Source organism: Acyrthosiphon pisum, chromosome A1 (genome assembly GCF_005508785.2).
Source record: "Acyrthosiphon pisum isolate AL4f chromosome A1, pea_aphid_22Mar2018_4r6ur, whole genome shotgun sequence".
NCBI classification, from domain to species: Eukaryota; Metazoa; Arthropoda; class Insecta; order Hemiptera; family Aphididae; genus Acyrthosiphon; species Acyrthosiphon pisum.
Window position 1 is genome coordinate 95,996,138 of NC_042494.1, and position 12,816 is coordinate 96,008,953.

The 12,816-nt window shown below is 34.9% G+C and overlaps 1 protein-coding gene across 1 annotated transcript in view; it reads left to right on the forward strand.

The window, feature by feature from the left end:
• Positions 1-12,816, forward strand: part of LOC100167554 — a 56,495-nt gene that overhangs the window by 27,911 nt on the left and 15,768 nt on the right. The window contains exons 2-3 of the mRNA XM_001950992.5: positions 5,755-5,893; positions 9,279-10,691. Coding sequence (XP_001951027.2) covers positions 5,783-5,893; positions 9,279-10,691 — 1,524 coding nt within the window. The 5' untranslated portion in view covers positions 5,755-5,782. The remainder of the gene's footprint in view (positions 1-5,754; positions 5,894-9,278; positions 10,692-12,816) is intronic.

Consider the following 12,816-nt stretch of genomic DNA (forward strand, 5'->3'; position numbering starts at 1 on the left):
AATATTTTAAACATGCAAGATTATTATATAAAAGTAGAGTTCTGTTGACTTGAATATGGGCCAAACTGCAGGGCCACACTGTTCAGAACGTGAAATATTTCAAATGAACAATCAATTTTACATAATAAGAGATAATGGGTAATTTAAACATTAGTTAGGATTAATATCGTTCAAGTATATTGTGTATAACTATTACTTGTAATATTTATAAATTATAAGTTATATGATATAAACATATATACTTTTAAATATTAAAAAATAAATACACTGGCAAGAAACAAAATAAAACATTTATGTATATTTTTTGGATAAGTTTTAGAACATTGATGTATTATATGATTCATAAAAGTGTCCTTAAATCAAGATGTATATGTAATATGAGTTGAGTTTAAATTACGTTGTAATACGGTATTTCGATGTTGCCTACCTATACTGATTTAAATAGTTCTCAGATGTCATGTCATGGAAATAGATATTCAGTTACATTTTGTTAAGGTCGACATTGAGATGATATAGTATTATGAAATAATTTACAAGTATTTCGATCTTACATCACGCATAGTTTTTTAAAATAGTCGAATAAGGTGATTACCCCCTTGTTAGTTATTACTTTTGTGAAGGTGGTGTTAACATCGGGATACATAGGGAGTTTGATAGCCGATAGGAAAAATATCTCCATATAGACGTTTTTAGCACTAGTGTGAGGTGACAGGTCACAAAGGTATTTATTATTTAAAAACCGGTTTCAAAGGATTTACTTAATTCTTCCTCCCTACTCCCTTCAGAATCAGAAACCAACTCTTAATATGCCATATTGTACATTTATTATTAAAAATTTACACTCCTGCGGCGGGCCTGCAGGTCCTGCATCCATAGGCCGCCATACAAATTTCTCACCACCGTCCTCGTCATAATATCGACAAGCTCGAATTTATAAAATTACACTTGGCCCGTTTGGCCTTACGTCCGGCCGTTGTTTACATAAAACGGGTTGAAAATAATAAATAAATAACGAAAATGTGACACGAGGCTGTCCAACCGTCGTCTTCTCCCTTCCAGTGTCCTTGGCTCGTACGCGTTGCGATTTGCGACGACGACGGCGTTGCCGTTTTTATAACTCCGAGAAACCCGTGAACGAAGTATGATAAAATGGTAAAAGATTATTCTGTAAAAAATATCCTTTATTGTTTATTTTTCTACTAATATACCAATATAGGTTATATTTTGGGCAGTATCTCTTCCATATTACTTTTACGCTTTTTTTTGATTATTTCCTTTGTTAAACATAATATATATATGTTAAATGTTATTCTGTAATTTCGTACTGCCACAATAAATTACTACGTATAGTAGGCACTTATTATATACATTGTAATACTTATTGATACAACGTGAAATAGAAGATTTGCGCAGAATCAGATAGAAAAATCGAGTTACAGTTTCTGTAAACTATAATATATTATGGTATGTCCATTAATTTAAAAGCTGGGCGTCGTCCTCCTGCCAATTATAAGTACATATTTACTCCCGATTTACGGAGAGTTCCCATCACCCACCACACAGAATTATGGTGTTTATTATGGTTCATAGTCAGTCGTCCACATATGTTTTTACGAGGCTGCAGCCAATGTAAAAAAAACAATCGTAATATGCACCATAGTTCAACTTTCAGTAGGTATTTGATTTTAGGCGATTTTTCAACTATAGTACGAAGGAGATTTAAGCTGTCTATTTTAATAATTTTAGTTTTAGAATCTCCTAATTTATTCACTATTTTCCCCGTTGAGGAGAAAACGTAAATGAATGGATAATATTACGATTTGCACAGCTCTTTGGAGAAGGAATAATGTATATCCCCCCATAACGCGTACATATTCCCAAGAAGTACCTAAGTGGACTAGAACATATTACATTTCAATGATTTAGTAGGCGATTTTTAGCTGATTCTGCCCACTATTTATTAAATATTTATTTTATTTTACAAGATCGATAACTGAAAGAAGTCTGTACGAGTGTGTCCCACTAATAAACGGATATGCACGCGCACATTATAATATTATACATACGACGATGACTATTCTTGCTGCAGTTGGTTTCGGTGTATAATAATAATTATATTTTATTGTGTTGTTTACGATTGAAGTTTATTTATATTTATATTATGCATATATCGTGCGAACAGATGTGGGCGGTGAATCGCCTTATTTAAAATGACTGTTTTCAAATTTTGTATTATAATTATTTTTCTCCATAGGTATACCAAATATAATATAATTATCACTAGACCACGAATATGCCCCGGAAACGATAGATTCACTACCATTTGCATATTTTTTAAAATGGCAAGAAATAAAGTGCTAGAAAATATGTATTTTTATATAAGAACTGAAATCTGTAATATGATTTTACATAATATTATTTATATGATTTATGCTCGGATTTATGTGTTAGTAATAACTGATAAGTAATAATTAATAATTGCACCTGAAGAATTAATATTTTTATTGTTCTATAAAATATTCATTCTGATTTTTATCGGCCATTTGTCATCAAATCATTCGTGTAATATTTTTATCTAATTTAAATATATCCATTAATATTCCACATCCTGTTTATTCAGTTAACTTCTTATCTGCTTTATTTTTATCGTTTTTTTTTTCATTTTTAATTCTCTAAATTGTTTATTCTCACTTATCAGTTATCAGTATTTCCGTTGATGACTGTCTTGTTGATCGATTTTTGAACATTTATTTTCATATTTTCATTTTTTATCGCATAGTCTTAGGTTTATTATCTTTGAACTCGTCGATGTAACGATTTTGTCGTGACATGCGATATTGTGCTTTCGTGTTTACTATTATTCCTTCAAATTTATGTCGTTTAATATTATGATGTCATACAAATACGGGTGGATGAAATAAACTCGTATGGTATGGATATTTAATTTTAACGATTTGCATCCTGGGCGTTGTTACCGGATTTTCAATCACCTCGTACGCCTAACAATAACAAAGGCAACCGAAATGGACGTCAAATTGTCAACGGACATACGGTCTGTCCAGAAACTATGTAGGCGCTTTGTCGGTACCAACCATAATAATTTACGTATTATAAATTGTAATTATTGTAATTAATATTATATATTATATTATTATGTCGACTACGATCTGCACAGGAAACTATAATTATTGTAATATAGTGATTATAGAAACATTAGTCGTCATAAATATTATAGTTATTACTATGATTATACGATATCGATTTTGTTTCATTAATTTTGCCATCGTCCGCGATGAACGCGTTAAACGCACGTCTCACCAACTTGTGCATAATATATATACATTTATAATACATTTATGGAATATCAATACATCATACACCAGCTAATCACCGCCTATTCGGGTGATGCAATTCAGCAATATTCGTTTGTATAAATCGTATTAAAACACGCGTTCATTTCGATAACGTTTAAATGCGTCACGCGGATATTTATGCATATTATTATGCTCACGCGTAATACTCAATTTATTATCATTTATTTATCATTTATTCTTACAGAGTGATTACCTAACGTGTAGCATTTCGGCATTCGGTCATTACTCATTAATATTCGGGTTGGAGTTACGTGCGGCATTATAATATTGTCTACTGTCTAGTGTCTGTTGTCTGTCTACCTCTAGTCACTAGTCTAGTGCCTACCCGCATAACCCCATTGCGCTCACCACGGTTATTAATTATATTTTTCGTTAGGATTTCGTTGTTTTCCGCGTTGTTTTATCTAGATCGGACAGATTCCGCGAACAATAATGATGTTTTTTTTCTTCATTTATTCCGTATTTTCGAGAGACGTTCACTTTTAAATGTGTATATACACGTGTACGGCCATTGTGTGTTTAAAAATCTTGATCTAGGCCATCCCGACGACGTTGTAATTAGTGTACAGTAGATACGTTATAAAGCGTGCGCGGACATGACGTTAATCGTCCATTCACATGGTCTAATTAGTTAAAAAATTACGTTTATTATTATTCTTGCGTTTAATTTTTTCCTGTTATGGAATACTCCTCTTTCGATTACGATTACAATTCTACCGGCTAGACTACGCGCAGCAACCGATAGGTAGGTATAATATTATATTATTATAATGTAGTGTTGTAAAAAAATCGACCGCGTGTGTAACTATAAATAGTAAATACGTTTCCGACGGTCGATACTCATATAATAATATAACGATATACGACGGTACTCATTTATAGGTTACCGCCGCATAACATACGACTTTCACGGCCGCGGCGTGCCATTATTTCGGGGTTTCCAGACTGGTTGGATTTCGTTCTTTTTATTTATGAATCCGAAGAGAGAGGGTGCAGATCCTCGGCGTGTTGCAGTTGTAGTTCTTCGCAGTAGCAGCAGCAACAGCAGCATTACGAAACCAGTTAATTAAATATAGTATTTTTTATTTCGCGCGCAGAAGGTCGTAGTGTAGAAAACTGTCTGGTACACGCTAACATTTTTTTTTATTTTCGCGATAAATGATCGATAGACGACGCCTTTCGCACGAGCTATAAGCGGTCCTCGATGGGTCTACCTATAACCTATACCACCTATATAAAATATATATATTATATTATATTCTCCGATATCGCACGAAATCAGGTCGTCGACAGTATATGTGCGTCCGTGCGTGCGTGCGCGAGCGTGTGATCGACTAGCGGTTTCTGCGAGCTGGAAATTGACCACAGGTTCCGATGACTTGAAATAATTTTTCCTCTGTAGTACCGGATACAATACAAATGATATCGTTCGCATGCGTCCGTACATGCACAGTTATTCTTAGATATTCTCTCGGTCAAGTATATTGTATAATAATATATTATAATGATTTGTGATTTTTTCGACGGTTTTATTTTTTCATTATTTATATCCTTATGCATGCGGAGCGCGAGAGGTCCTCCACGTCCTTGCGTTCGAGGGGGGGGGGGGGTTGTAACGCGACCCGGGACGACAAGCTAAAAAATAATGTCCACGGACGATTGGTCTCGGTGCACGTAAAAGAACATAATACTATAATATTATAGGTATACCTAAGTACACGCGGACGACAGCAGCTAATAATGCGTGAAATACAGAAAACAGTTGTGTTTGAAATGCAGGACTGTTGTTGAACGGTCCATAACGCGTAATGCACACATGTATATTTACATAAAAATAACAGGAAAGTGTACTTATATATTATACATAATATACTCGCGTTCGGTGGACCAGCACTGATTTGTACCGAAATCCAAAAAATACTATAATATACGTATTTTGTGTAAGTACTCGTAACGTACGTGTGTGTCACGTGAACGTGTATGGGAAAAAAATATAAAAATTGTATACAATATTCGAAATCTCGCTCACAACCGACGGAGGATCGCCTTGAATATAATATTGTTATTTCTTTTGCGAATTTTAATGGTAATATATGCGATTATTACGATAACCGGAATCGGACGAGTCGATGAAATAGGACTTATGTATTGCAATATGTTACGTCGTTATGTACTTAAAATAGTATATTATATGCTGCTCGGTGCAAACGAGTTTTTGTCGAATCTGTTTCGTTTGCGTGTATTACTCGTGCATGCAATATAATGATAACGAATAACGTTTTTTTTTTCGAAAACAGCTATTACGTTTCGTACCTATAATTCGCGATTTAGAGTTTTGGATTAGATGAACTAAAATGGCATCTCATTTTTTTGTTTACAGACTTTGAGGGGCCCTGAGCCCCTGTGGGATGGACTGCCGTGGCGACGAGCTCATCCAACACAATAACAGAACAGCGGCACAAGCTGTGCCTTTTCAATACCTCATCAACGAACAGGCAAAGTCTATCCTCGCTCTACAGGTCGGTGTAAACAATTATTTCAATCTTTTTTTGTTTTTTACCCACTGATGCGTTACACAACACGCGTGTTACGAAATCGATAATTATCATCTCGTTAAAGTCGCATATACCTAGTAATGTATACCTACGTTGATGGTTGATGTATAAAAAAATCCGCTATTAATTGTAAGGAAGATATTATAATATTATTAGAGTGTTTCTAAATATTTTGTTCAGTATTAATTACATTGGTCTATTACTATAATTTCCAATTACTAAAAGATAATTGAATTTCAGTAGATAATAATAATATGTAGCTTGTGCGATACAATATTATAATACATTATATAATGCGAGATCATTTCGAATACTAAAAATGTCATAAATAATTATTTCCAATGGAAAGGCGGTTTCTTAATATCGAATAATTATATTTCATTATGTTAATGTGGACTGCTCATTTATTTATAATCTTTCATAGTCATATTAAAGATCTCGGAATGCGCTAGATAACCGATAAAAGAATGAAATGGATTGCAACACCACGGTGATTTTTCTACGTATTCAACTAACTTTGTTTTTCAGTTTTTTTATAACAATAAATATTGAGTTAAAGCAGTAATAATATTCTCTTGACCATCCGTTTTCGTGTATATCCATAAATAACAAATATTTAAATATGAAAAAAATAATAGGTTGTTATCACGTTAGCCGAGATTCATATGATTAAATCAAACATTATTTATATGCTGTTAATAGAATATAAAGTTGTAATATAAAATGTCTAAAATATGATATATTAATTATTAGAAGATGTTGACAAATGGGTACCTATTAGTATATTATATTATTATACAGTATAAGTATGTACCTACTTGAAACTTATTATATTACTCACTTATAATATGCATAATGATTTACAAAATATTACCTATTATTACGCGGTTTATTTGCTATTCTACTTTCGAATTAATTATTTGCTGTTTGGGAATAAAATTATTGAAATTTTATTCCTCGGGTTATAATATTTAAAATACAAAAATACCTTACCGGGAACTTATTATTTTTATTATTATTATTATTTGGTTATTATAATCCCACATATGACTTGCATGCATGACCCACTTAACCGGTTTGTAAATTTTCGACGAATGAGGTAAAACAAAAGTTTTACCTTTCGATTTCCTGTTGATTGACGCTAAAATCGTCATGATCAAAATGAATTTCGTGTTTCGAAAGTAAAATCTACGATGTACGTATACAGGCATACAGGGACCACAGCAAGTTAAAATTTTCAATTTCTTTTGCAAGTTATTTTTGATTAATGTTCTTACATTGAATTATATATTAATATATAGTTCAAACAATATACCCATACAAAATAATTGAAGGTACCTATTTTTAATATATTTTAATTTTGCTTAAAAATAGGTCAAGTATATAGTTGTTTTTCATGGTTAAAAAAACTAAAAAGTAATTAAACTATATTTGTATTTTGTACAATACCTAATAAAAAAAATTCATCAAGACCCAAATGTTTTTTCTTTTTATTAAAGAATGTGTGTTTGCAAGACAAAATATTACGCCGCATATTGTTGAGATAATATTTTTTAACATTACAGTATTACAATTTTTATTACGCCTATCATTATAACGTCATATAAAACTATATAATATTATTACAATTTACATTTTACTGCATTATTACAGTTTTAATAAAACATAATATCATAAATAAATATTTCGCACATAGCTATTGACTGTATAATATTATTATTACAGTGTTTCTTCACAATATTGAACAATGAACGTGTTTTCTACTACAAATTTATTTATAAATTATAATATCATATAAAAATTAACACATTCATATTTAACACTTATAAAATATTATCAAATCATTAAAATGATTCTTCGATAAATAACATAATGTATCTTGTGTGGTTTGTTTTTCCCACTTTAACATAATGTACCTACTTATTTTTTTATCCAAATGCATAAACATTAAACTTTTTTTAGACACTTTGGTACTATACAAATGCGACACTGCATGAGTGTGGGTGTGTACAAATAACTATGATATTCTAATAACAGAAATATTATATTACTAAGATTTTATGCATTAAAAAAAAATCGGGTGATTTATGTTTCATTATTTTATTTGCAAGGTTTTCTATTTTTTTCTTTATGTGGTCACTTATAATAGTCATAGTGAGAGTTATATTTTAAATTTGTATTGTTCTTTTAATTTGAATAGACCTTGAAATGTATTATTACTATTAATATGTTTTAATTCAATGGCTTCGAAAACGATTTATTACGATTTTTCGTAAATAATTAAAATTTATTATTATTGTTATATTATAACTATTGAATACTTATTATTATTTTTAATGAGTCAAAATTTACAATCATCATAAAGGTGGATTTGCCATTTATTTTAAATACACAATTATTTCCTTGTTAACATCTAAAATAATTTGTTCAATTCCCGTCATTTACAAGGATTCATTTTAAATACTAAAACTTTATAATAATTTTCGTTTTAATGTTAACGTTTTGTGTTATTATATTATTATTGAGTACCCAATTGATTTTAGCGAATATTCCGCCCAGAAATGTTTTTTTGTAGATCGCACGTGCAGACTCGTATTTTGCGTTTGATCGATAAAGAAACACGATGTGGGTGTATATCATTATTCATTATAGTGCGTTTTTAAATTCATGACGAAATACACTTTTAATTAAGTAGGTATTAATCATAATAAAAAGCTTATGTGCAGATATGGCACACACGATTCGTCTATTATCCTATATATGGTTTGCTGGTATATTATGTTCACGGTTTAAATCCCACCAATTGAATAAATAAAACCTATACTACTTTTGATGTGTTTTGGAATAGAAGAACGTTTCGTTTTATTACAATGTTATTAAACTAAATATGCGCTGACTTATAATGGATAATTACTATTTTCGCCCGAATCTCAAGACCAACCATTATGGTTTCGTTCAGGAAGACAGTAACGATCTGCCTCGTTTGCCGTCCGCACATATTCATAATGTAATATACTGTAGTATAGGTACTTAAAATGTGAATAAAAAAAAAAATGTGGGACGCGTATAATAATAATATTATATTAACTTAAACTGGCGATTTGTTGGAAAAAATTTTAAATTTTACCCGCAGAATATATTATAACGATATACATAATACCGTAAATAATATATTATGTTTTAATAAGCCTGCAACAAGTTTTAACAGTATATTTATCGCGCGGCCGTATAGTAAGAATAAGTTCGCTCTCGCAGCCTCCGGACCGTCGACTCTATATTATTATCATATACTTATTATCGACTATGCGGACACGATCAAGCTGAATGTATAACGCTTGAAATGTTTCAGGAATTACAGAATGAGGTCGGCGCGCTGTTGGAGTTTAGGGACATGGTCATGGACACGTTCCCGCACCTGCGTCACAAGCAGGCGTCCAGCCCGGAGCCGAGCTCGGGGTCGCAGGGCGTCGGTTCCGGTGAGAGCCGCTGGGAGCCCGGTGTGCGGGTCCGCCGGAAGTTGCAGGGCTCGTCGTCGGGATGGATCGCGGGCGGAGGCGGTGGCAGCGGCGTCGTCGGACTGGCGGCCGCGGCCGGGGCGGCGCCGCGCAGCCGGAGCAACAGCCACGGGAAGGGTCCGAAGAGCGGCGAACCGGCGGCCGCTTCGTCGGTGGGCACCGTGCAGGACAGCGGTTTCTGCACGGAGAGCAAGGACAGCAGCTCGACCAGCTCGCGGACGACGATGACCACCAAGAACTGCGGTGGCAAGGACGACGAGGACGACGAGCTGTGGAGCCTGCTGGAGATGATCCAGGACAAGGGCACCAAGCTCAAGCTGGAAGTGGAGTCGCTGCAGAACCGGCTGCTGGTGGACGACGAGCGGTTGCGGCGGCGCCGGCGCCGGCTGCGGTTGCGGCCGTGCCGGAGCGTCGACGATCTGCTGCAGCCATCGTGGCCGCACGACGCCGACGACCTGCGCGCCCGTGGCTGCACCGCCGATTACGACGTGTTCCGGGCGCACGTGGAAAACGTGAAACGCGAACGGGACGCGCTGCTCGACCGTGTCACCGAAATGGAAGCGGAGAGCCTGTCGAACGCGGCGCAGATCCACCGGCTGCTCGCCGAGCTCAAGACTGTCGTGTGCGAGAACAGAGAACTCGAGGAACGGCTGTGCGGCGGCAAGTCGCCGTCGGCCGCCGCCGCCATAGCAGCCGCGACCATCGCGTCGAGGAAATCGTCATCTAGTCATAACGGCGGCTTCGCGCCGGTCCAGCCCGAATCGTCGACGGGGCCCAGTTCGTCGTCGGCCGGCCGCGATGCGTTCTACACGCCCAGCCAACATTCGGCGTGCAACCTATCGTCCATCGAACTGCAGTGCGGCAAACTGTTGCACGATGGTTCGTCGTCGTCCGCGTCCTGCGCGTCGCTGTCTTCGTCATCAGCCATCATGGACGACGGCGGTGGCGACCGAGACCGGGACCGCCACCGATCCAGGAGGGTCCTGCTGGTCCGGCCGTCCGACCCCATTTCCCGGAACCTGGAGGGCCGCGCATCATCGCCGGCGCTGGACATCGGGTCGCCGACGTTCGCCAAGCGGCTAGGAGCCCTGGACGGCGTGGTCAGCAGTCCCGGCGATCGGATCGGCAAACCCCACGCGCCCGGGTTCGGTACCCCATTGCCCAAAAGAACCCTGGCCGCCATACTGAAAACGTTCAATCCCATCGAACTCCAGCGACACCTCATCACCGTATCTTACGAAAACAAGGTGAGAGCTATACTATATTATTATTTTTTATTAATCAATAAAAATGTAAAAATTACAATTCACAAATTGATATTCACAATTCTATGATTATTTATCTCTTTTAAGCAGAGCTTGAGTTAGAGATAGACATTTTTACAAATTTTTAAATCTAATAAACCATAATATATTGTTGTCCAATCTCAATTACTAATATATAAAACCTGTGACCGACGATGGTGGCAACCTTATACAAACAAATATTTTTTGGTTTTTTGTGTACCTAAATATTATTGCTATTTGAAATGCGAAATTAAAACAATTGGCTTCGAGATGCACATCCACCTATGTACCGATTTTCAGAAGTATTTGTGTGGTATTATACTTGGCTGTAGATGGCTTACCACACACACAAACATTGCCTTTTATAAATATAGATAACAACACTATATATTATTATAATGTATATCTATTGTTTGTGTAAACGAGTATAGTCTGTTGTCTTATATGCGTTAAAATGATTGATAAAAAAAATTTTTTTGAGTATATATTACTGTAATAATAAATTATAGTCGTTAGGTACTGTTTGTTGTACTTATGGCTGGTTCTTTGAGCGTTTTGCATTCCGTGCCGGCCGTTAAGAAAAACTACTCCAATTCGTCGTTTATAATATTATTATTATTTTATAATAATACAATATTATGTTATATGGAATTGATACGAATATAACGGATACTAACGTAAATGTAATAATGCAAGTACTACAAATACTTTTAATTTTGGAATTTCGCGAAATGTAGTACATAGCTAGGTAATTCTTTTTTTCAAAGAACTCGTTTTAATTCGCTCATTACTTTTCTGGTTAACATTTTTTTTGTGTGTTTTTCTTTTTATATCATTCACTTGTAATATTATTATTATTTATGATGAGTCATCATCACTATCATCATCTTAGTTATTTTTTTTACTTTCGCGCCTTCTCGTACGCACAGAATGTCTACGACTCGTAAATCTGTTTTTCCCCCTACAATTTGATACAGCTGAAAGAGAACAATACATAATGTATTTTATATGTATATTATAATATTAATGAATGTTTTCAAATGGTTCCAGTTGACAAACTTTGTAAGTACGGGCTCGTTCTTCCTATGAATAATGTAGATATATATTAATATATATATATATATATATATATTATCTCTAATACGATTTTCCTCGTGCAGTAATAAACATATACGCTTTCAATTTGGAACAATTATTTGTTTAGATACTTTCTTTGTGGTTAAAGGCGTGCTAAAAGTTTTCTATTCGCAAACACGCGGTTCGATTAAAAACCACGCGTAATCTGCAGGTTAGGTTGAGAGAAATCGAGAATTAGATCAAATCGCAATTTATATGAGCGAATGTTATACGAGGCAGAAAACCTTCCCGAAATTATATGTTTACATTTAAATCACATATTTTGCTCTGACCATAATATATCTCAAATATTGTGGCACGTCCGCCCTCAATGAGTGGATGCAATTTTCTTTGGAGGATATTGGTACGTGATACATGCAGGAATATTATTGCGGATTTGCGGTTAAAAAGAAATTCTAAATTTTTTCTCGCTTCCTACTTTACCTACGACGTCTTATATTTTATTAGCGATTCGCATAATATAATAATATATATTTCATCGCTTTCATTAACATATCTATCAGTTAGTTTCAATATAGAACATCTGTTATTAGACAGTGTCAGATGATCATGATTATTCGTTTCAATTGCTGTAGACTTTTTCTAGACACGCTCCAAAACCCGCATTATAAAATATTAAATACTTTTGACGTATATATGTTGAACGTCGTTATTGAGTGTAATAATTGTGGCACAATTAAGAGCTAGGTATATAGAAGATAAATAATTAAATGATTGTAGCTATGCGACTACGTCTATAGACACAATATAATATATAATTGCTAGTGATCGTGAAAGACTCATGGGGGTGTCTGGTTAAAAAAAAAAAATTTTAAAACTACGTTCAAAATTAGAAAGATTGTTTGGTAATATTAATCGACCGCCCACCGGTTTGTAAACCCCTTTTGTCGTGTAGCGGACGTTCGTATTACTGTCGTACTATTATTATTATTATTAATATTATGTATTA